The 25,637-nt window shown below is 29.3% G+C and overlaps 3 protein-coding genes and 1 long non-coding RNA gene across 4 annotated transcripts; 1 reads left to right on the forward strand and 3 right to left on the reverse strand.

The window, feature by feature from the left end:
* Nucleotides 1-942: 942 nt before the first annotated feature.
* LOC111427157 (F-box only protein 36-like) lies at nt 943-2,301 on the reverse strand. Its single transcript, XM_023062154.2, has 3 exons — nt 1,999-2,301; nt 1,663-1,932; nt 943-1,570 (listed from the first exon to the last, which is right to left on the reverse strand). The coding sequence occupies exons 1-3, from the start codon at nt 2,095-2,097 to the stop codon at nt 1,019-1,021; spliced, it is 921 nt and encodes a 306-aa protein (XP_022917922.1). The 5' UTR covers nt 2,098-2,301; the 3' UTR covers nt 943-1,018.
* A 2,020-nt stretch (nt 2,302-4,321) lies between these two features.
* Nucleotides 4,322-19,123, reverse strand: LOC111427155 (LON peptidase N-terminal domain and RING finger protein 1). The gene is made up of 7 exons (XM_023062150.2): nt 18,235-19,123; nt 6,629-6,744; nt 6,313-6,487; nt 5,943-6,250; nt 5,622-5,885; nt 5,305-5,568; nt 4,322-5,239 (listed from the first exon to the last, which is right to left on the reverse strand). The coding sequence occupies exons 1-7, from the start codon at nt 18,605-18,607 to the stop codon at nt 5,081-5,083; spliced, it is 1,659 nt and encodes a 552-aa protein (XP_022917918.1). The 5' UTR covers nt 18,608-19,123; the 3' UTR covers nt 4,322-5,080.
* On the forward strand, nt 13,631-14,593 carry LOC111427159 (uncharacterized). The gene is made up of 4 exons (XR_002707908.2): nt 13,631-13,743; nt 13,842-14,085; nt 14,185-14,400; nt 14,461-14,593. It is a non-coding gene; the product is annotated as an uncharacterized lncRNA (long non-coding RNA).
* Nucleotides 19,124-20,217: 1,094 nt separating the features above from the next.
* Nucleotides 20,218-25,475, reverse strand: LOC111427585 (mutS protein homolog 5-like). The gene is made up of 10 exons (XM_023062795.2): nt 25,245-25,475; nt 24,921-25,146; nt 24,654-24,870; nt 24,432-24,605; nt 24,229-24,367; nt 24,115-24,177; nt 23,857-24,058; nt 23,610-23,800; nt 23,512-23,557; nt 20,218-23,242 (listed from the first exon to the last, which is right to left on the reverse strand). The coding sequence occupies exons 1-10, from the start codon at nt 25,431-25,433 to the stop codon at nt 22,275-22,277; spliced, it is 2,415 nt and encodes an 804-aa protein (XP_022918563.2). The 5' UTR covers nt 25,434-25,475; the 3' UTR covers nt 20,218-22,274.
* Nucleotides 25,476-25,637: the final 162 nt, after the last annotated feature.

Consider the following 25,637-nt stretch of genomic DNA (forward strand, 5'->3'; position numbering starts at 1 on the left):
AAAGCACTTCAATATGATGACCAGTTTCAGATAGAATATTGGATAAGGATAAGCCCCTAAAATACCACCACATCCTAAGGAACAAGACGTTAGGGCAATATTAAGGTTCATAAAGGACCTGCATATGCCCTAAATTACCCTAATTATAGCGTGAAGGAATGTTAATACAGGTAGCTTTCTTTTGAAACTGCAATTAAAGCGTGAAGAAACCCTTATTAAAGCGTGAAGGAATGTTGGAATAGGTCAGTTTTGTTTTGAACCCCTAATTAAAGCGTGCACGAATGTTGGGATAGGTCAGTTTTGTTTTGAATCCCTAATTAAAGCGTGAAGGAATGTTAAGACAGGTAGTTTTCTTATGAAACTCCAATTAAAGCATGAAAGAATGTTGGGATAGGTCAGTTTTGTTTTGAAACCCTAATTATAGCGTGAAGGAATGTTAAGTAGGGTCAGTTATTTTTGAAACTCCAATTATACCGTGAAGTAATGTTATGTAAGGTTAGTTTTGTTTACAAATATTAGTCATATTCGGAAATAATAATCTTCATAGGCAAAATTTTCGGATTTAGCCCTGCGTCTACAGACAGGTTTTTATTTAATTGTTTTGTATACACAATTTCATAAATATTAATATTAAAATTGTTATTATTACCTGTCAACAATATCGAATACATTTAAATACTGTCATTTGAAACAGCTAATGAACAAAAGATGGTGTTAGTGCGAAATCGGAAATTGAACAATTATTTGTGGTAAATGTAGTCACTCCAACACGAATTCACTCTAGAAGTAAATAGAATATAAATGTATCTACGATAAAACTTCTAAAAACACACGGCAAACACGAAGAACACAACACAACTGGCTTAGCGAAACACTCAAAATAAAGGCAACATAAAGCATTTTAGGTTGCCTATCATATCAATCATATTTAAAACGAATTAGAAGACTTCTTCATATTTATTATTTTAAATATTGACACATCAAAAATATTAATAAATATATAATAAACAATCCAATATTATTTCTTCAAATTACCACCAGGATTCTTAACCGCATTTTTAACTTTAATTGTACTTTTCCCCATCAATCCGTCAAATTCTTTCTTTACATTCTTTAATTTGCTTTTATTAATAGGATAACTAATTTCACTTTGAAGGGTTTCATCATTTTTTGAACGAATTAATGGTTTAGACGGGTCAATACTTTCAATTTTACTCAAAGAATTTTTTTTCAAATTACCCACACTTTTGGTAAATCTTTTTGTGTCATTTTTTTTGTTAACTTCTTCGATACGTTTAACGTTTTTACTAATATTATGATTATCGTATTTAGAATCGGTTGGGTTTCCTAATAAAACATTCGGAGTTGTATTTGAAGTTAAATTATTACTTGTTAATTTTCTGGTTTCATTTTTTTCCAGTAAATTTCTTAGCGTTGCTTTGGTATAAATTTTCGTTTTTAAAGCTTGTTTCCAACCGATTTCGGTACCTCTCTCGATATCGCTTAACATTACTCTTCGTTTAATTTTTTTCTTGTAAAGAATACGCCAGATTCCTTCCGAATTACAAATCTATAAAACGACTGTATTTTTACAAGTTATCATTATTACTTACTATTTTTAATGTTAATGAAATACAAAAATTAATTAATAATCAAACTTACATCGAAAAATATTTTTGAAGTTTGCGATAAATGTAAAATATCATTTGTTGCTAAAAAGCGTGCGATTTTCAAAAAAATCTTCATCGGTAAACATTCCAATCGACGTTCTTTAGCCGCAAAACTTTTTACAAAACTCAAAGCATAATCGCCGAATGTTCTTTGAATATCATGTTGCATGTAACGTTCATCCACAAAATCTTCAAGTGATGAAATATGACGTTTTGGATACACATGAGGTCCATATGAAACATTCCAAATGTTTAAAATAATCTAAAAAAAATTAAAATTGCACCATATCAAAACGTTTTTGTTAACAATATCTTTTAGATCGCTTACTTTACTTTGAGTGATCGTTAATCCATAATAATCTCTTGATGGGGATGGTGCTCGGGCGTAAAGTTGTAATTGAACCTCATTTTCGTCAGAAACGGTCATTTCTATTCGAGGTAGACTTTCTTTCCTGGAGTTTTATCGAAAGAGAATTACAAGTTGAAACGTATAAATGTTGTAAAACGATCCGGTCTCTGTCAAGAAAGAAGTAGAACACAGCAGTACACTTGATGTTTTATTCTTGGCAACCGTATAAGATAATGAAAATTGTTTTCGTGCGTAAAACCAACAAAAAACAGTAAATATTATCGCTTTATGTGCCTTAATTTACTTAATGTACGAACTTGTATTGATAATCTTATTTAAATAATTAAGTGAAATGATAATATTGGTAACCTCAATAAAAGTTAATATTTAATTTTTACGAAATAGATTTACTCTTTAAATCTACACAACTTATTTCTAAAGTTTAAAGAACGATTTTTATAACATATTTAATCTGAAAGTATTTCATGGAATGAATGTTGGGATTAATTTTTTCCAAAAAATAATTTAACTCAAAAATTAATTTGAGCATAGGCAACCGAAATGGCAATCGTATTATTTGGGTTGCTTATATTTTTTACATATTTTACAACATTTAACCCAACTCAACCCAACCTGTTAAATATTGCTCTAGTTAGTAACCAATTTTTTCTATTTAGCACTTGAAAATTGAAAACATACCCAGGTATACGGTTAGTAACATAAGGGTTAAATTTAATCTATACCCTTAATCTATACATAATGTAGAATCTTTACGTTGCGCTTCTCCAAGCTTTTTCTATTCCTTATTAATCTTATTATATGAGATATTTTCCTTCGCAGGTTATGATGTTGGGTTGAGTTTCATTCATTCTGCGTTTTGGGTTTATTAGAGACATTTTTTTAATTTTAATACTGCTCTAATGTAAGAAAAGAAAGAAATTAAAAAGAATAATTAAATAAAAATTTAAATATTCCAATTTTAAAATCAATAATTTCAAATTTAATGTTTTAATTATGCCAAAAGATGGCGCTACTTGTTCATAATTGAACCAATACGTCAATTTATTTCAAAATATAACAAAATTCCCTGTTGATTTTGCCAAATTTACAATAATTTGACAAAAATTTATAAAAAAACTGTATTTTCGTTGCTTTAAGGGTTAGGTTAAAATGTTATGTTATAAAATTGTGGTATAAATTTTATATACACATAAACTAAAAAAATGTATTGTACGATTAGCAACACTGAATCAACCTTTCAACAAGAAAGAATTATTGTAGGTTATCTGTGTATAAACAATTAGGCTGAATTAGGCAGAATTCAAAACAGATAAAAATAAAACAAAAATATAAATAAATTTAATAATTAATCTGGTAAGTGTTATTGCGTAATGTATAATTAAAATTATAACTTAGCTGGTTTGTTGTGTTATATAGGTTAGTTTAGATTACTCTTAAATTGGAAATCTGGATTGGATGGCTGAACAAATTCTGTCTCCCTATTATAACTATACCTTAAATCGGTAAGTGATTTCGATTGTACAGTATACAAAAAACCCGTATTCGAATACCCAAACAAAAATTAGGAAATCACATATTACTCAAGAGTGATGTATAAATTTCAAATATTTTTGTACCATTCTTGAGTAATTCGTGATTTTCTAATATTTCGGGGTGCGTTGAGGTTATAAGTGAGTGAGAGATTCACTTACAATATTAACCATTATTTTTTAGTTTCAAATCTTTTTTTACTATTCAAAACAAAAAAAGATAACTTTAAAATAATATAAATATGCCATATATGCAAACAAGATAGGCAACCCAATGACTCATTATTATTAAAAATTTTTTGTTTGTCATTTTTTGAATAATTATGACTCAATTATCATTAAACCATCATTATCATAAAATTTCTTAAGGAAAAAAACATTCTAATTATATTCCTTTTCCTTTTGAATTAATTTTGGTAACTTACCAAATAATTATTTGTTTTTTTTGTTAACCACTCGAATTCCAAATTTTAACTGATAAACACATCAAAGTCGAACATTTACTCGTAATTAGTATAGATAATTAGATTAATTAAATAAACACGGATGATTAACGAAAGAGATAAGCAAGTTGTAAAAATGAGAAAATTATTTCAGTTGATTTGAAAACGAGTTGTTTTTATGATTTGAATTTGGCAAATATCCCATCTGATTTATTTTTTCGTTTACGCAAAGCAGAAAACCTTGTCTTTTTTATATTTTCTGGTCCATAAATAAGTTATGGGAGATTGAGGAAAATAAAACTGCGGACACCTCTTTTAAGATTTTATATTTGCCAAAAAGAAACAAATTTTTGTGATATTTATCAAAAATATTCCTCGTGTGAAGGAACTAAGCTTTATGTTTTCTCTTAACTAAATATAAATAAATTAAGGTGAAGGACAAAAAAAATCAAAACTTTTTAATTAAAACTAAAAAAAAAAAATAAAAAAAAGGAAGCTTGAAAATATATTGTAGAAAAATAAATAAGTTTCTTTGGAGTAGTTCTAAAATTGGTCGTTGAAATTCTAATTTCATGTATTATTGTTACTTTATTATAGTAAATAGTAGTAATAGTAATAAAATATATCACCAGACCTTTTTGCCTTTTTAATTTTTTTTATAAGAGATTGAATTTATATAAATTCTTTTTTCTAAAAATTTTTAATCTTATCTTGGTATATAGAAATAATAAATTTAATTTTAATTTAAAAAGAAAACGAAAAGCGTGGAAAAGAATCATTTTTACATTCTATTTATGATTGTTCTTTAACAGCCACAATATTTTTCTTTTTATTACTATAAAAAACAGAAAAAATAATAGAGAGTATTGAAGGAACAAGATCTTTATCTTTCTCTTTTAATCTTAAAAATGTATAAATTAAACTTAAACGAACATTTAAAAATTAAAATCACAGATTTTTATTATTATAAAAAGAAAAGAAACTTTAATATAAAAAAATCGTTTTCTCAGATTTCTTTTTATCTTTTTTCTTTCGTTCAATACTCCAAAAGCTTAATGATTATCATTTTTATATCAACCAAAATCTACATGAATCACTCGATTCATTCGAATCGTTACATTTCAGTGTGTTTCGTTCCAAAGCCTTCATTTTTACTTTCATGTGTTCCAACATTTTATCGATTGCTCTTAAACGTTTTTCTAAACTCGTCGTACTAAGAAATCCAACCTAAAAATGGAAAAAAAAAGTTTTAATATTATTAAAATCGTTTTATTTTTATGATGATTACTTACTTGAAGTTGAGTTGTTAATGGTAAAATAGGCATTAACCACCAAGCCCATGACGGCCCATCAGGTAATGAAAACCAATTTTCTTCAGGTCGTGGCATTTGCCCGATTGAGCTTTCGATTTCAATTAGAAACCTTGGAGCTAAGGAACTAACAAACTTCACGGCTTTATTGTGCACCCTTTGATGCAAATTAATCAATTCTGTTAATTTTTCGTTTGAAACCACCGTATCTCGTATAAATTGAACCTTTGCTGTATCATAACCATCCTAAAAACACCAAAAATTATTTTAACGTTTAACAAAACCTCAATTTTTATTACTTTTTCGCCTTTATCTAACACTTTAAATCTTCGAACACCAACTGTGGTTAAAATTGATCTTCCGTCATGTAAATGAACCGCGTCTTTAACCTCTAAAATCGTTCCAAACGATGCGAAAAGATCATTTTCGATTTTTCCGGCCATTGCAAATTGTTTTGTCGATGACTGAAGACACCGTCTTGCTAATAAACGATATCTTGGTTCGTAAACGTATAAAGGACAAGCCACACCAGGAAAGGCATTTGTACAAACAAATACTGGAACCTAAAATCAATCAAAATAAGAATTAATCGTATTAAATTAATTTTGTATTTAAATTACCTCGCATTCGTGTTCTAAAACGTGTATTTCTTTAGTGTTAACAAAAAGTCTTTCTTCATATTGACTTGGAACGATAATTCTCATTGCTTGATCGAGAATTTTGGTGCTGCCCCGAGAAAGATCGTTCGGGCTTAATGGTGCCATACATAACGGGCATGCTAAACCATGATCGACGACTCTTGCCAGACAATCTCGACAAAACGTATGCCCACAAGCCGTTGTAATTGGATCCAAATAACACTGACTGCACAAAATACATTCTAAATCGGAAATTGTGACGTGACACCAAAATTCTTTCAAAGCTTGTTCTACAAAAAAAAATAACCGTGTAAATTGGGTTGCCTACATTCACCACAATAAATTTATTTACCTCTTGATGAAAATAACGTATTAATAACATATTTAAAACTATCATTTTCAGAATTATTATCACCAATAACGAATTCGTTACCCCAAGAAATATTTTCTTCGATTTTTAATCGATTTAAATTGGTCTTCAATGTAGAACTGTATCGTTTTGCTTTCCTGAAGAACTTTTTGAATATCTACAATAAGGTAAGGTTAAAGTTACGATTTCATTCACGACTAAGATTTACTTATTTTTAAACCGTTTTTTGGATTTTATCCAAAATGATAAACGTGATTTATGAAAGTAACGAAAATTAAAACGTATTAATAATACTCACTTTGTGTATATTATCTTCGTCCAAACCGTTTTTGCTTGACAATCCTGCGTACCTCGACCTTAAACAGTACCTTGGCTCAAGACCCAAAAATTCTTTTACATCATTTTCACAATAATCTAAAAGGAAGAAAAGATGAATTTAGACTTTTTAAGTACCATAACCCCAAATTAAATAAAAATTAAAAATGTTAAATTGATTAAATTGAAAAGAAAATGTATTAATTTAGGTAAATGCAAGAAAAATATCGTAAAATTTATTAATTATATTAAATAAGTCTAAAATATTATTAATTTTTAATCATTAATTATAACTCAAAAGATGTCGCTACCTGGTACAATTGTCAGTGTATTTTTATTTTGACAGCTTCGTTACATGTTTCAATAGTTTTCGTTTACAATCTTATTAAAACTCGTAGAGAAAAGATGAGTTCATATGAAAGCGATGGAACACACATTTCCCAAGACCTCCTTCAAAATTTTGATGAATTACAAATCGATGAAAGTGAGAAAAAACATCCAGAAAAATTACCAATGAAATTGTCAGCGAATGAATCACTTTTCAAAAAAGTTAGAGAATTGATACATCGTCATCAGAGTAATAAATCAAGTTTAAGACTGATTCATGTGAATCCTTTATTAAAAAAATTATCAGTTTGTGTTTGTGAAAATCATGAAGAAGCTACACAAGTTATCAAATACAAGCATTTTTTGCAATCCGTTATTGCTGATATATATGCCAACAGAAGAGTATCAAAAAGAGCAAAATCTATTTATTCAACTGCAATAAGTCAAGATATTTTAGCACTGAATAATTTTAATCAAAAAGATTTAAGAGATAATTATGAAGACAGTTTTTCTTTAAACGAATCATTATTAACCAATTTGAATTTTATATCCGATAAGGAAGAAAGCGAAACAATGGATTTCAATTTTACAAATGCTTATTCTAATTATGAAAAATCGACCAATTTTAATAATAACTCCAAAAATGACGTTGATGTTAACGGATTCAAAGAACCATTTCCGATACTTCAAAAGGAAGAACATATTTATAAAAGCATTAAAAATTATGATTCTATAAAATCAATGCAGGACGATTTAAAATTGTGTTGCCACAAAAGTTTTATAAGATCCAAAGAAATTATTGAATTAAAAAAAGGAAATGTTAAAATAAGCAACGATAAACCAAAAATAAATTACTTTGAATATAAGGGACCACCAATTAATTTTGGAAATGACAATGAACGTGAATCGGAAGATGATGATCTTAATGATGAAATGAGGATTTATTTATCGATTAAATTTCAAGATGAGTTTTTAAAGTTACAACTCTAATTGGATTAATTTCGTTTATTGTTAACTGAATAAGAATTTATAGATTTTCTAAGAATTTAACTTAATTTGTTGTTTAATAAATTATAACCTAAAAATTTTTTGACACTTTGGTATTAAATACTTTTGACGTTTATAAACGTCAATTCTTTGAGGTTATATTCTAGATTTTTTTATATATCATTAGCAGAATCATATTTTATTTTTCTAAATAAACTAATAACTACTTTTGGTTCTATTTTTCATTCAATAAAAATATACCACTTGAATAACAATTAAAACTAGAACACTAAATATAGAACTAAAAACATTTGGGTTTAGCCATACGTCTCTTAAGACGGCTGGTTTCTATGGAAATATATTTTTGTATATTGCATCTTAAGTGAAATTCACTATATTTACTGTAATAAGTCTTTATTATGTAGGTAGTATATTATAAATTTATTAAGTGTTATTTATTTTTGATGTTGATTCGTCGTCGCGACATTGAAAAATATGCTGTGTCTAACAAATGTTATTACATAACTGACCTTGTTTACGTTTTGAAATATTTTAGAATAAATTAAACACCGCGTGAATTTTCGTTCACTTCTTTTTCAAAGTCTCAAATCAATTAAATACTCTTAAAAAATTTATTTTTAATACGAATCATTGTGATTGAAACATTCCTGTTTTGCAACTGCTTCAAGTCAATGCCACGAGGTCAATTCCCCTTTTGCATTGCATTCCCAGACTGTGCCGACGGCGTTGGAGGTCTCTCGCAATTTTCTTTTTAGATTGTTAAGAATCTTTTGTTAAATAACATTTCAAGAAATGTATTCGATCGAAAAAACTTACAAAACATCACTTTGACTACTCCCTACACGAATATTTATTTACATAGCGTAATCGAGAGTTACGCAAGAAATTTGTAAGTAAACAGGCGTCGATGACATAACTGTTACGTTACGAACCGTTCGATTAACAATTTATTGATTTTATCCTTCTCTTCTACGTAGAACGTTTTTTTTTAAACAGATTATAAGATGTCGTTTAGAAAATTGAAATGAGGTTATGTATTAAAATTATTTGGGGAAGCTTCGCAAAAATGAAATTTTATTGTTATATAATGATTTTAAAATGATTAAATGTAATAAGTTCGCCGTTATGTTTTCAATGAGGTAATAATGTAGTACGTGCAATAGCATTGAAACATTTTCATATCAATCGAAGGTTTTGCTTCGTTTACGTAACCAACCCCGTTTCATAACGGTGTCTTGTCACAGGTAATGATTACGCCCGTTATTTCTTGAGTCAACTTTTTTATTTTTACCATTCTTACATTTTACACGTGATTCAAACGAGAACGTGAGGACATTTGTAAATGCGTGGGAATAACTTTGATTTTACACTGTGTGGAAATAGTTAACGGTATAATAACGGAATCCTAAGACTATTACTTAACGGTTAACGCGTTTTATGCAGCAAAGTTTTTTTTCTTGTAATAACAATGCATGTTTAGTAATATTGCAATTTTTAAAATGTTAATATGATTAAAAATAAGATATTTGGAACGTACCCTAATTAAAGTGAAGTTGTTACATACTATCAAATTTGTTGAATATCGAAAACTTGCTTTACTAAGATTTTTTTAAATATGCGAGTATTGTGGGGTTTGAAAATAATTTTCTAAGTATTTTCGTTACGTAACCAGATAGATTACCGACCTTGAACTTGGAAAACGTACGCTGCAATGTGCAACAACGACTCTCAAGTCTCAATACGTATCTACTATGGACGCTTATCCATTTCAACGTAGTTGTTTGAGAAATGTTCTCATGGATGAGATTTAATTGTTATTTATTGTTTAAAAAAAGGTAATTTTTATTTTTTAAATTTGATAGTTTTGACACTGACAGAAAAGTACGTTTAATTTGACACCAACATGAATTTAGTTGAACATTGATAAGTCACCATGAAAAAAGTAACTAAGTAAATAATGCTACTGCTAAATACATTACGTAAACAGAGTAAATTTATTTAATAACTATGTATGGGATACAAAAATGTCTGTATGTTTATAAATATTACGTAACCTTTATACAAACGGATGTAAAAACTAAAAAAAGCGGATACTATTCGATGTTATCTCTCTCTCTTCGAAATTTGTTAGTCTAATAGTTTTTTTTACCATTACATAATCCCAAATAACATTATTATTGATGGCTTAAAATCTTTTCATCACGTTTTATAAAAAAGACTCATAATTGTTTAATTTTTGTTTATCGAAAAATCATGTTGGTATCAATTTTTCACCAAAACGACGTTCACAAAACATCAATTCTAAAACAACTTAACCTTACTATAATTTATTATAACAGATTCCCGAAGTGAGTGGAAATGAAAAAATTAGCGAACGGGGGACACTAGGAGGAGGTTCACAGAGTAAAAATCATAAACTATCAATGGGAACAACTTAACATACTCGTAAGAAATAAAATCCAGGGGACAGAAAGTTTTAAGTACAGGGAGCCGAAGAAAGTATACAAGACAATAAGAGTCAGTGGAAACTCTGTGGCTGGAGCATGATTTGAGTTGAGAGTTCCAACTCGAAAACCCAACCGGATATCAAATCAATCAATTAACCTTACTATTAACTTTTTTTTCTTCTTTAGGTACCGTCTTCGATTTGGAGCTTGGCAATCATCAGGGCAATTCTAACTTTTGAGCTACGGATCTGACTCTTTGCTGGTGCAGCCAAACCACTCTCGAAGGTTCTTTTTCCCTGCATAATGGTTTGCAAAGAGTTGGTACTTTTCTCCTCGCATGACATGGTCTATATGTAATAACTTCATCTGTTTAATCATTAGTACTATCTCTCTATTCTTCTGCATGCGTCTCATCACCTTCACGTTGGTCATTCGCTCTAACCATGAAATCTTTAACATTCATAGGTATATCCATGTCTCAAATGCCTCCAGTCTTCTTACATCAATCGCCTTAAGTGTCCACGCTTCCACCACGTAGAACAGTACCGATAGCACCTCATCATTCTCACTCTCAACTCCAGACTCAGATCCCGACAACAAAAAAGCTTCTTCAGTCCATTATAAGTGCTTCTAGCTTGTTCAATTTTAATTTCAACATTAATCGTTGTGCCTAGGTATTTGAATTCTTTTACTCTTTCAATACTTTTATCTTTTGCATATGTCTTATTATTGCTTCTTGTTATTTTTGTAATAACCATGTATTTTGTTTTGCGTATATTCAGAGTCAACCATCATTATTCAGAGAAATCATATTCTTCGCTTACAGTAACTATTCTATTAATAAGCTTTTGCAGAACTTCCTGCGTTCTGGTTAATATAACCGTATCGTCAGCATATCTCAAATTGCCTATATTGGTTAAAGAGGATAACATTCTTGTCGAACCCCTCTTTGAATTTCTATTTCATCAGATGTTAAATTTTCCACACGTATTTCTGCCTTTTGCCCATAATAGAGGTTAGAGATTATTCTTATATCTCAGATCAATTCTCTTCTTTAACAAAGTTTCTATGAGTAGGTGGTGTTTAACTTTATCAAAAGCCTTATTGTAGTCTACAAAACACACGTGTAAGTCTTGATTTAGACAAATAAATTAAAAAGAAGTAAATCCAAACTTCAAACAAAGAGATTAAGTGTTAAAACGGATTTCCTTTTTAACTTTTAACCAATAAAACAGAAAGAGATGGCGAAACAACTCAAGAAACAAAGACTAAAACTTTATTTCTTCTTAAAGAAAAGGTTTTGCACAAGAATCACCGCCACCATCGCCATAAACCTGGGTTGAGTCATACTCTTTGGCTCAACACTTCGAAACTCTCAAAACGACAACTATTGTTTCGTTAGAAAATATCACAACAACTCGACAACGAAACTTTGAATTGCGAAATAATTGGATTATACTCGGTCATAGTTTAGCGTTTATATAATTTTCTTTGTTGTTGATTACGAAATTAAAGGAATTAAACAAATAAAAAATATGGTAGCAATGGCATTTAAATTGTGAGGTTATATTAATTAAAATCATTAATTAATTATTTTTGATGTTGAAAAACGTACTTTTTTAGATAGGAACTTAAAAAAAAAAGGTAAAAATACTCTCAATGTCAAGGTTAAAGATTAAAAAACAAAAATATTTTTATCCTTGTTTGTAAATAAAATGCACTAAAATAAAATTTTAAACCCACTTTCAACTTGTTAATCGTATTTTAGCCAGAGAATTAACTCCTTCTATTTATAAACGATCTCCATTTGACCTTATTCCTTTTATACATCTAAAAAGTGTTTCCTTTGTCTCCTTTTTCTTCTCTCTAAAAAAATAATCTAAATTTAAACCAATTTACGTCATGATGTTATCTATTTTACGCTCGGTGCATTTCCAATTAGACACCCAGCTTAAAACCGGCTTAAAACCTTCAAATCTGTCGAAACCTTCCCTTCTATGCAATGCGCGTCCAAGAACAGTGTGTAGCTTGGAAACGATTCGTTTAAAGATTTTCAAGTTCGTTGACATTGAATGCAGACGGGTGGTGATAAATTTAGAACCGTAATGGATCGTCGGGTTTTGCTCCAACGATCGCATACGTGTTGTGTGTGCAACTTTCTCGTTTCGTTGAACCACTTGAAAAAATCGTTTTGGTGTGAAAACAAAGAACAATCTCAAAATTTGACGTGATTTTTCGATTCCATTCAGTTCAATTAACTATTAAATAATCTGTTGAATAAAGATTTTAAGATGTCAACGAAGTTCTATTACGGCGACGTTGTGCCGTTTCTTTTTTACTTTTCCTGACGTAACCGTCCACAATGGCATATTATGCCATCGGAACGTTTGCGATTACGTACCACAAACTTTAACGGGGCCGGTCTTTCGATTTAATAACGACAACGACGATGTCGCAACACGAAAAACCGTGCAAATTCGAGCCGATCTCGTAATAAACGGTGACCTTGAAAATTTCAACTTTTCAACCAACACACACAAAAAATTAAGAATCCGACCTCGTTTTCCATTCAAATTTTTATTTCAGGTCATGCAAATACATAATACATTGTTATGAGCACATCGGGATTACAAGATTTAGGTCAATGATTGCAGAAAAAAATCAAGATTTTTAGGTTAGAATTTCTTTTTTTTTTACTTACTTTTAATTAACGTGTATAAAATTAATGATGTAATTGAACACTTTGTTAACGAAATTGAGCCTTTTAATTCCTTTTATACGTAATGAATCAGTTTTCTATTAAAAATCGGTCGTTTGTATACGGGTTTCTCATCGAAGTTGCCGCATTGTATAACACGTTACGAAGTAAACGACGACGTTGAATTCCAATATATTTACTCTGATGTAATAACAATTTATTCTATTTCAATAAATTACATATTTTCTTCGTACATTCTAATTTCGTTACGATTTTTTTGACACTTTCAATTTTGACATTTCGTTACCAACTTCAGATTTGATTACGATAAAATATCCAATTTTGTTATTAATAGATGTTAAATGTTAACGATAAAGATTTTAGTTCTAAATTTAATAATTTAAAAGTAATTTAATTTTTAAAGCGATTAAATTTTACGAATTCCTTCTTACCAACTTAAATATTGATAACAAAAATTATCTTTCTTGTCATTTTAATGTCTTGATTATAACGTATAAATATTTCATAAATAACTTTATTTAAGCTTCTTGGAATAATAAGGAAATAAAAAAATAGCGTTTAGATGAATGAATCGAACGTGGCATTAATCACGTAGTAGTAAGTATTTCCAATTATAGTGTGTTTTAATCGTTTAAAAATGTTATGTTGACTCAGAAAATAAGAGTTTATTTTCTTTAATAACCCCTTTTTTTTAGATGGAGAGAGTGATTGTTTAAGAAAGGTTTATTAGCTACTTTAAGTTCAACTTTATTGCAACAAAGATCCCAACTACTGCGACATACACGCTGTTAACATTTTCAAGAATACTCCTTGCGGTTATATAGAAGTTGTTACGTAATTCCTTTCGTAATAGCGACCACGGTTTTAAAAACCAGTTAATCATGGTAAATTGGCCGATAAAACAAATTAATATTGGAACGTATCCTAATCGAAATTGAGGTTAGCAATAATTGTCAAAATCGTAAATTGTCAATGTCAACAAATTTTACTTTAATTTTTTTTTGGTAATAATTCCAAATATTTCTAATCCAAATATAGGATTTGGAAAGAGAAAGAAAGGTGAAAGAAAAAGTGCAAGTAATTGTTTTTGTAATTGCGTGTCCAAAATTGGCAAATAATCAAAAACGTAGGTAACGCAAACAGGATTCGGCCCCCTAAAAAGTGGTATCCAAATTTATTAATAAAATTACTACATTAAAAACAAAACTAGGTGATATAGTAGTTGTGTCTAAAACGATTAATATTAAAAACCAAGTAAGTTTTATAAACATTTTATCGTTGAACACAATGAATTTAAATTTAAACGTTTTAAAGCAGGTGGAAAGAAATGTTTCGTAAATTCGTAACACATTGTATATGTGTTCGTTGCGATTAAAGCCGGTGTACTCTCTTGTATGATTATAAACCAGTAGCAGGTGGTGTATTAAAAATAACAAGTAAACACTAACGTTTTTAATTTTAATCATTACAATAATTAAGGTTCTTATACATATACACTTCTCGGTACGTATTTATTCTTGAGTTACGTTTTAATTAAATTTATGACCCAATTCGCCTCCAACCGTTGTCGATGTAATCGCGAAAACTACTAATTACGCAATATCGGTGTGTGGCTGCGCGGTTTTTGTTCCGAGAGAAGGAGAATTCTTTTAAAAACATCGATTTGACAAGGTTTATCTAATTTTGATACCTCGCTTCGAGTAAAAACTAAAAATAAAAGAATTATTATTAAATAATCTCGCGAAAACATACCATTTTGTGTTTTTGTTACGATTATATTTAACAAATTACGAGTTATTACGACATTTGGCACCGGTTTGAAACGCGTAACCTAAGAATCCACTAGGTAATTTGAAAATTACACGAATTTTTTTAAATAACATCAAAAATATCGATGGAAATAAATAAATGTAGTGTTTTATTGGGAGATTTATACTTGAGCAACGTTGCCATTTTACAAATAGGTTAATACCGTAACAGAGAGACGACGAGAATAACTCTGACCGAGGAACGATCTAAGGTTACGTAAGGGCCATTAGAACAAACTCTCGAGTTTGTCGAGTTTACACACACATACAGACAAACAATATACAAAGGATATGTATTAAAATATTTATTTTAGTGAGATACATTTACTAAAATTGTCGCCACCAACAAAGAGGCAAAAAGAAAAAACGTTATCTTCCAACTTATGTAATATCATTAGAAAATTGTTACTGTATACAATAACAAACAAGATAAGGACCTCGTTTTAGGAAGTACCGATATTTTAAACAAATAATTTTAGTTGCTTTTTCTCCAAATTCAAGATAACGCCGAATACATCATAACCACATTTTATCTTTGTACAATTATTGATAATAACGTCGTTTTAGGTCTAGTGGGAACGTTTACGTAAGAATTTTGTGACGTTTTCTCAATTATTAAACAATTACGCGCTCCAATATAGATTTAAAAAAATTCTTTGTTCTTCATCATCACCTGGATAATAACTTTTCACAAGTATTTCGTAATCGAAAGCGATCTCGAAATGAAAGAGGTGAAAAGGATGAAAGAGGATGGGCGTGTTTCCGTTCATAAACGTAATGTAATGTAAATGTAATATGTAAGATTACGTCTTTCTGTCTCTCGAAGGGGGCCAATTATGAGAAAACAATGATGTAACTATTAACATATTGCAGAGGAGTTAGTAGACCGTACTGCGGATATTGCACCAGCCCAAAACGAAAAGCGAACCCGAACCGAATGTGTGTGCGCGCGTATAATAAATTTGACCCAGATTTTAATTCCGACGACAATATTTTTGTTAAAATTTATTAAATTTTATTAAAGCTCGTAACTAACTTCACCCGCATATGTCAAAAATGTAAATTGTCAGTGAAAACGAGAACTGCCAGTGTCAATACTAAACAAGGTAACACAAAAGATATGAATTGTGTTCTATTTTGCAACAAATTATTTGGTGTATTTAATTTAAATGGATTCGAAGAAATAACGAATTATTGCAAAAATATCATAAACATAATCAAGCGGGTTGTCATGTTAATGGAATACAAACAAAATAATTTGGAGAACTGTCAAATAACAACGTAAACCTTTTTATGTATTTGTTATTTTAGCACTTTGAAAAGGAAAATCTATCTACTGAAAACTGTCTGCGAATATAACGCTGATAATACTGAGTCTGGATAATACCCTTAATTACAACTGCTTTATTTCACTACATCATTTTCAAATGTTTATATAAACAATTAAGGACATCATTTATTACTACAGACTTAGTGGCTGTGTTAATGTGTTAACTTTTCAAGGCATTTTTTCAATTTCAACATGTTCGTAATTGACTTAAAAACGGTCTTGCAATCCAGGCAATCAATAAGAGGTCAAAACTGTATATTTCGTCGATATGAATCTTACCACAACTTACTTTCAGTCGCTACGTAACACATTGTGAGAGATTGGGAACAATTCTGAATCCAAGTAAGTTTCAGTAAGCAAAACGCAACATTTTTGAACGACGAGGTAGCAACTACCGTACAATTAAATATAAATTGATGAATAATTCAAAAAGCACATGAAGTAACTTGTCGATTCATTAACTTGCTTGCTATCTACATTATTAACCGTGCAAACATTCGACCTCGAAATTTTGATTTAAACAAATTTAAACATTGGTTGTGAGTAACACGATAACTCAAAAATGCAATTAGCTGCTACATATTTGGAATATGGTGCTTTAAAATCTTATATTTGTATCAATTTTTAGACAAAATTCTTGTCATTCTTACCAAACATTTTGAATGTTCTGTGATAAAAAAAGTTAATTTAACCGGAAAAATAGTCAAAATATGTGCTTGAAGACTAAATCTATCTAGTTTTAGTGATTTAAGATCTTGCAACGTGATTTTATTTCCAGAAATTAATAAAATTTTGACAGAAAACGTAACCTGACTTTTTAACCTGTCATACCAATAAACAGGGTTACTTAAAACATCACAATCTGAAGGTTCTTGTCATTCTTCCCAAACATTTTGAATTTTACGAGATAAAAAAAGTTAATTCCATCGGAAAAATAGTCAAAATATCTTCTTAAATACTCAATCTATCTATTTTTAGTGATTTAAGATCTTGCGAAGTGGTTTTATTGCACCAAATTAATCAAGTTTTGACAGGAGCCATAACCTCATTTTTTACTTTGTCAATTTAAAATTTGCTGTTTTTGAATAATTGAGATGGTTAAAATTTATTTATGACGAAACTAAGGAAGTAATTAAGTATTTATTTAAGAAATCTTTATTAAATGCGAAATTTACAGAAAAAATCCTTGGCAAAGTTATTTACCCCATCTAGCGTTAATTAACAGTTTTAAAATTTGAGAAGCACCGTTTACCATATTTTCCAAACATTTTGAATTTTACAAGGTAAGAATGGATAATGAACTGAAAAAATAGTCAAAATATATTCTTGAAGACTCACTCTATCAATTTTTAGTGATTTAAGATCTTGTAAAGTGGTTTTATTGCACCAAATTAATCAAGTTTTGACAGACAACATAACCTCAACGCTGTCAATTTAAGATGGGATTTTCAAAAATTGGGATGATTTATTTAAGACAGTCATTAATTTCTTAAAAATTCAATAATAAGTATTCAAAAAGTTAACGTTTTTATTGCAACAGATAAATTGAAAGTTGTTGGGTCGATATAAATATAGATTTTGTTCTTTTTCGATTTAGTTACACAATAAATTAATATCGAAAAACCGTTAAATTCAATTTATCTTTTTAACTAACTTCATTTAGAAACAATGAAAGTGGTTTTGCGGTTGTGACAGATTTTCCTAACCTCACTTGAATACTATTTTGTTTGACATAACCTAACTTTTTTATGTCATTACAAATATAATATATATTTTAATAGATTAATTATTTAAATCTGACTCATTATTTTTATAATCGGTGACTCATCATTATAATGACTAATCCAATTTTACGAAATCAATTATTAATAAATTTAGAACGTTTTTAAAAAATAAAACCTTGATTGTACCCAATCCAAGGTTATCGCCAAAAAAATTCTTTTTTCTTACCTTCATTCCTTTCTCTCCATTTATCAACGAAATCCTGTACGAGAACGTTAACCGAAAAATTATTATCGTCGATTTCTGTTAAACACTCGCTACATTTTCTATTACTATTATTCACAGCAAAACCGTTCAAACAATCATAACAAAACGTATGTCCACACCGAATCGTTACAGGAACGTTAATAATCCTTCTACAAAATGGGCACGTAAATAAATCTTGTCGATTCGTTTCCATAACAGCATCCATTAGGCAACTTCCAATTAAACGAAATTTCGTCCTCGACTTGCGATAATTTTTTAATTTTTTCGTACGAGATCTCGTTGTTCTTAAGTAACACTTTTCAGTGGTGAATGTTTTTAATACATTTTTCTCCATTTGTTTATGGTTATTATTGATTTCTTTTTATATGAACTTATTAGTAATTAATTTAGTAATAATAATAATAACCGGTAATTACTTTGACAATTAACACGTGCATTTTTTTTGTTGATGTTGGTTGGTTTCGGTGACGATGACGACAAACGACGTCGAGGTTTTAGGGCGTACTGGATCGATTTTCCTGGGAAACACTCTTGCGCAATCAACTTGAAATATTATTATTTAAATAATATTAAAATAATAAATTAAAGAAAATTGTTATTTATTTTTAATTTCTCAATAATTATTACTTGAATAGATTTTATTTTTAGTGTATAAATTTAAAACACTTTTTTTAACTTGTTAACTTCAACACTTATTTTCTTTGTGAAAAAATTGTGTGACACATTTGGGTTTTACGTAACTTTTTTATAGTTAGTATTGTAAGCACATGTGTCGCGTTTTGATCTCAATTAGTGGCACGAACATGCGTTAACGGTCGCCGGCGACCGACTGATTCTCGTTGAAAACTGTTTTGGTTTGGTGGCGTTCGCGTCGCAAGATAGGCGACGGCCACTGACAACGGTGGCGTTGTAGTCGTCTGTGCGCAATTTCGCGCATTCACCTCTATATCGTGCGATTCCAATACGCGTTGCTTACATAAGGTCACGTGTTTGTTAGCAATCTGTATTCAAGACCTTTAGATAACTACTCTAATTGTTATTTAGCATAAAAATGTTTATAGAAAAGAAAAAATTGTCAAGTGTCAATCTCAGTGACAGTTAATTTTTAGCTGTTATAACCTCAAAATGACATTTCATATTAATAAAGTTAGTTTATTAAGCGTTACCTATGAAAATAAAAATATTTTTTATTATTTATACTCACAATAATACTTGATTGGTTTAAAGTAATTTTTCTTCATAAAATAATTATTTTATTGTAATAGGCGTGAAATCAAAAAGGTCAACTTTTATTATACCACCAACAGGGTGTTTGTTTTACCTTCATGGTCTTTTATACGAAGGTAAAATTCACGTAATTAATTGTTTGTTAATTAATAAAATAATAAATTTTAATGAAGTCGGCGGAATCGTTTTAGGTAACTTTTTTTTCAACAATTATTATTGGACGTAATTAATACTATAATTGAATTATTTTTGTTTTTAAACAAAGCCGAATACCGCCCTCTATTTGTTAAACTTACCAAACAACATTCTTCGTGGCAAACAGATAAATCGTTTTTTTTGACGTCATAAAAGCCATCTAAACTCTAAACCATTTATTTTATAAAAAAAATCTTTGACACAGTTATTTACCCCATCTACCGGTAGTTTACCGTGTTAATTAAAATTTGACAAGCATCATTCACCATTCTTTCCAAACATTTTGAATTTTACAAGTTAAAAATTGTTAACGAACTGAAAAAATAGTCGAAATGTGTTTTTGAAGACTCAATCTATCAATTTTTAGTGATTTAAGACCTTGAAAAGAGGTTTTGTTGCACCAAATTAATCAAAGTTTGACAGGAGACATAACCTCACTTTTTTATCCTGCCTATTTAAAATTTACGGTTTTTGAATAATTTGGATGATTATTAATGACGAAACTAAGTAAGTAACTAAGTATTTATGTAAGTAATCTTTATTAAATCTGAAACTTAGAATAAATAAGATCCTTGACAAAGAGTTGTTTACCCCGTCTAGCGGCTATTAATCGTATTAAAACGTGTTTTAAAATTTCTCAAGCGCCTTTACCATTCTCTCCAAACATTTTGAATTTTACAAGGTAAAAATGGTTAATGAACTAAAAATATAGTCGAAATGTGTTTTTGAACACTCAATCTATCGATTTTTAGTGATTTAAGATCTTGCAAAGTGGTTTTATCTCACAAAATTAATCAAGTTTTGACGGATGACATAACCTCACTTTTTTACTCCGTCAGATTAAATTTGCGGTTTTTGAACAATTCGGATGATTTATTTATGATGAAACTGAGTAAGTAACTAAGTATTTATTTAAGTAATTATTAAATTTGAAATTTTTACAATAAGATAATCCTTGACAAACAGTTATTTACCGCATCTAGCGGTAATTAACCTTATTAAAACGTGTTTTAAAATTTGATAAGCATCGTTTGCCTTCTTTCCAAACATTTCGAATTTTACAAGGTAAAAATGGTTAATGAACTGCAATAGTCGAAATGTGATTTTGAAGACTCAATCTATCAATTTTTAGTGATTTAAGACCTTGCAAAGTGGTTTAATTTACCAAATTAATCAAGTTTTGACAACCATAACCTCACTTTTTACCCTGTCTAAGTAAACTAAGTATTTTTATAATCAAGTTTTATTTTAAATAATTTTTTGTTAAACTTTATAATCTGCCCCAGTGAAAGTATTTTATTTCTCTTATACCACCCACTACTTACTTAGGTATTTATATATTTTTTAAAATACTAAAATAAAGTGTTTCGTGGCGAACAGGTGAGCCAAAAATGTTTATATAACATCTTTAATTCTATTGTGATCTAAAAATTCTTATAACACTAAATCACCCTGTACATATAATAGACTCCGTGTTAGAATCAAATTCGATTTATATCCTATGATTAGAGAACGGATCGTGAGTACTGCCGTAGTTTTGCATAACCCACATTGCACTCGACATAAACTGTTTTTTTATGTGTATGTGTTGCATTCACCGTAATACAAACCCAAAGTAATCGTAACGTATTTATTATGCTTGAAATACAAAAAAGAATAACGAGGTTTTACGCAACGCCACGTAATGTGTACGTAAATTATACGTAAATTTTGACGCAATTTACAATGATTTATAAAAAAAAATGATATAGATCGGTATAACTAAAAAGGTGGGTTTGCAAACACCTTTTTACAAAATTCTTGTGAATCACGATAAATACGATTACTTGATTACTAATAGAGCAGTTGGATTACACAACGTAACTCGCCTCGATGATGTTACGTAAGAAGCTTTTCGTAATAACAATAAGTCCAACAACGCGGTGTTCCAACGAGTTGGAGATTTCGTTTTGAAGAACTGAGACGGTCTTTATAACAATTATAAAAGAACGTTTAATAAAGAAAGAAATCGATAGCTTCTGCGTTAGGTAACTACAAATAAAATGTTGTGTAAATTGTTTTTTTTTAAGAATGTAGTGAGAGAAGACAACGGCGACGACTCCGTTACATTTACCAGAAATCGATTTAGAAGTGAATGGCGTACAGCGTACATTGACTGAGCGTTTTAACGTGACCATGAACCAATATTTTATTATGTAATGTAAAGCGTTACCGCACTGTCTTTTTTTTAAGTACTAATTGACTCGGTATTGAGTTATTGCAAAATTATTCAGTATTAATTAAAAAAAATAGTTTTTGAAATGTTTTATTATGTTCATGTTGGAAAAAGTATCAAGGATTTTTTTTTGAGTTTTGAATTATTGAATTTGAATTCAATTTGAGTCGCCATCTATTGGAGAATAGATAAATTAAAAGGATTTTTGTAAAAGTGACGTCAGCATCGGATCAATACGTCAAACCACGTAAAGGGCTCAGTCAGATGTTGCTGTATTAAGGCACTGGTAAACTTTAATGTTTCTAGTTCTACTGCTAGTGTTAATTAATCTAAATCTATAATAACACAAAAATAATATAATTAATTAATCATCCAACGGTGGAATATTAATGTTTAAATAATAATTAATATCATATTCATTTAGATTACTATTATTTGGTGCCCAATCAGTCCCATTCATCATAGCTTGATAAATTTCTTTAGCTCTATCAACAACTGATTTATCTAAACCAGCTGCTGAAGCAATATCAAAAGTAAAACTTCCGCTCAATCCGTCAATTAATTTAAATAAAAATATAATATCATGGTCATTTCTAGCAAAGTCAAATGTGTGATAAGATAATAATGATGATGGTTCTATTAATTCACGAATTTGTTGTAAATGCGTTACAACTAACAGATGGGGACAATTATCACCCTGCTTCAAAAAATAATTTATAGCAGATGTTAATAAAGCTAAACCATCCAATCCAGAGGTGCTTCTTCCAAATTCGTCGATTATAACTAAAGAATTAGGTGTTGAGGCTATGTTAAAAGCTTGAGAAACTTGTGTTAAATCAATCGTTAAAGCTGAAAGTGGCAAGGAAGCGGATTCATTCGCTTTTCCTCCTATATGGATCGTATTCATTATGCAAATTTTAGCCGAAGTAGCAGGTAGGAAAGAACCAATATGCGCCAAATACATTAAAAGAGCATTCTGTTTTAAATACGAACTCTTTCCGCAACTATTTGGTCCAGTTATTATCTTAATTTTCGGCGAATTTCCCCCAGAAAAATAATCGTTTGGAACGAAATTATTACATTCAATTTCGAATAAAGCGTGTCGACCTTCCACAATCTCTATTTCGTTTTCAACGTTTAAAATCGGACGCACATAATTGTTTTCTTTAGCCACCAATCCCATTGCGATTAAACAATCAATTAATGATAGAATTCTTAGTGGTTCTTGAATCGATTTTATCGATTTTAATACCAATCCGGAAAGACGTTGAATTATTCTTATTTCATGTTCGATTATATCATTATGTAATTGTCCCATGTGTTTATCTAATTCTGAAAATGAAATAATTATTTTTTGGTGAAAACGAAGGTGTAATATATACAAGGAATTTCACTTAAGATACAATATACGAAAATATATTTTCATAGAAACCAGGGCGTACCTATTTACATTGTCCCACATAAAATGTAACATCAATGTCAATTGTACTATTAAGCTGTGTTGCATTTTATGTGGGACAGTGTAAGTGCATAGTAGTTTTGTAACTATGGTTAATGCATTCATATATTGCAAGCTATATGAAATTCCCGGTGTAACAAACCTTTACATATTGCATTTTTATAATGAAATAAATCCCGAACTTCAAACTAAAAGAAATATAGACGTTAAGGTTAATAAAACAATTTTTTTTTGCATTACAATAAACTCGAATCCTAAATGTTCTAATTGAATTGGATTTTTATTAAATTCCGTTTTCTTTACTGCTATTAAATGTCCCATTTCCGGTATATAAATTACTGTGCATTGATCAAAACAATCCGGTAATTGATCCAGAGTAAAATTAGCAGCAGTACGGATATTTTTTCCCATTTCATGTCGTAACATTTTTTCTATAACCAAAAATATGTATTATTTTAACTATTATATTTTCAATTTTTTTAAATACTTTTCTCTAATTCTTCATCAACTCCAGGTTTAAGAATCGGTCTATATTTATAACCTCTATTACTAAAATCCAATGAATCTCGAATACAATTTTCAATAACGTAAAGATCTTTAGATATCGATGAGGTAAAATCCAAAAAAATTTTGGCTTTGTCTGTATAGGGAGTGCATAGCTCATAAATGTACAGGGTGTTATAAACTGTCTAAAAAAGAAAATTAATATTAATTTCAAAAATGTTTACAAAAAAAAAGAAATTACTTTATATAAACTTTCCCAATCATAACTTTTACCACGAGTATGTTCTATTCTACGTATAACACGCTAAAAAATAATAATCAAAACAAATTATTTCCAAAAAATTAATTTTTTTACTTCGATATCTTGAATTCCTTTTAAATTTTCTTGTAACGCTTCAATAAAAGTGTGATTCTCTAATTTACCGGTAAATTCAACGAATTCAAGTCGTTTATTTAACTCGTTTATGTCTTTTAAAGGTGATAAAAGCAATCTCCTATTTAAAAAAGAAATACACATATTATAAAAATTAAATCATCCTGTATATGTACTTCACTTACCTTAATCTAAGAACACTTAAATTAGATTTACACTTTTGAGCGAATAAATTATAAACGCTACAGCCTTCTTTATCACCTGCTACGCTGCCGTGTTTAAATTTAGCATCATGACTGTGTTTTTGAAAAATTTTAAGACTCTGTATGGTATTGTTGCTAATATAAACTTGATTACACCTAAAATTATTATTATTATTTTAGATAACACTAAAATAAAATGTTTACATTGAAATTTGATTGATATGAATAAATTTAACGCTAGGTACATCATCTCCAACTAAGTAAATCCAACTCATTTCGATAAACTTAATTAACGCTCCTAAAGAATGAATGGATAATCGATTGTTGAAATCGATTAATGAATGTAAATAAATTTCATTTTTCTCGTCGCCCATCCCCGGAAGATTTAAGTTAAGAATTTTTACTTCGCAAGCAGAAGAAGCTAAAAATTCACATTTAAAAACATATTGTGGAGTAATTTTAATCAATCACAATATTCCATCGGAGGTAATAAAGTTAATTTTTCTGGGACTCTTCTTATTTGATCAGATTCATCCGATTCATCTCCTTTATTATTAATAAAATCAATTATTAATTTTACGAAATCATCGCAGGGATTTCCAATTGTTATTATATGCTTATATTCCATTTGTCTTAATAAACTACGAATATTCGCAAATTCTGGATAAGAATCAATCGTATCCGTTAAAATAAATAACTAAAAAAAAAATTCAAAATTAAGTTAGTTTTTTGGTTATCTTTTTGTTTATGTTTGGTTGTCATGGTTGTTACGATACAAACAAACTTTGTACTAACCTGTTTTGTGGTTATGTCGTAATAAGAAGCTCCTAAAGTTCCGCTACTCCATATTATTGATAAAACGTATTGGGATTCGATGATTTCTGATTCTTCTATAATCGGATTTGAATCTGTATTTGTAATTCCCGTTGAGGAATCACCACCTTTTCTGGAGATAACGAAAACAATTTCACCGCTTTCCGACATTTTTGAAATTGAAACAATTTCGAATCGAATGAATCATTATTCATTATATAGATGGCGCTAGTAATAATAAATCCTTTGTTGCCTAATTGATTCATATAAGAAATATACTGGTTGTCATATTCTATGCATATAATAGGTACAATAATACAATTTAGCGTCCAAATATTCTTCTACCGAATAAAACCCATCATTCAGTAGCAAACA

Source organism: Onthophagus taurus, chromosome 2 (assembly GCF_036711975.1).
Source record: "Onthophagus taurus isolate NC chromosome 2, IU_Otau_3.0, whole genome shotgun sequence".
Taxonomy (NCBI): Eukaryota; Metazoa; Arthropoda; class Insecta; order Coleoptera; family Scarabaeidae; genus Onthophagus; species Onthophagus taurus.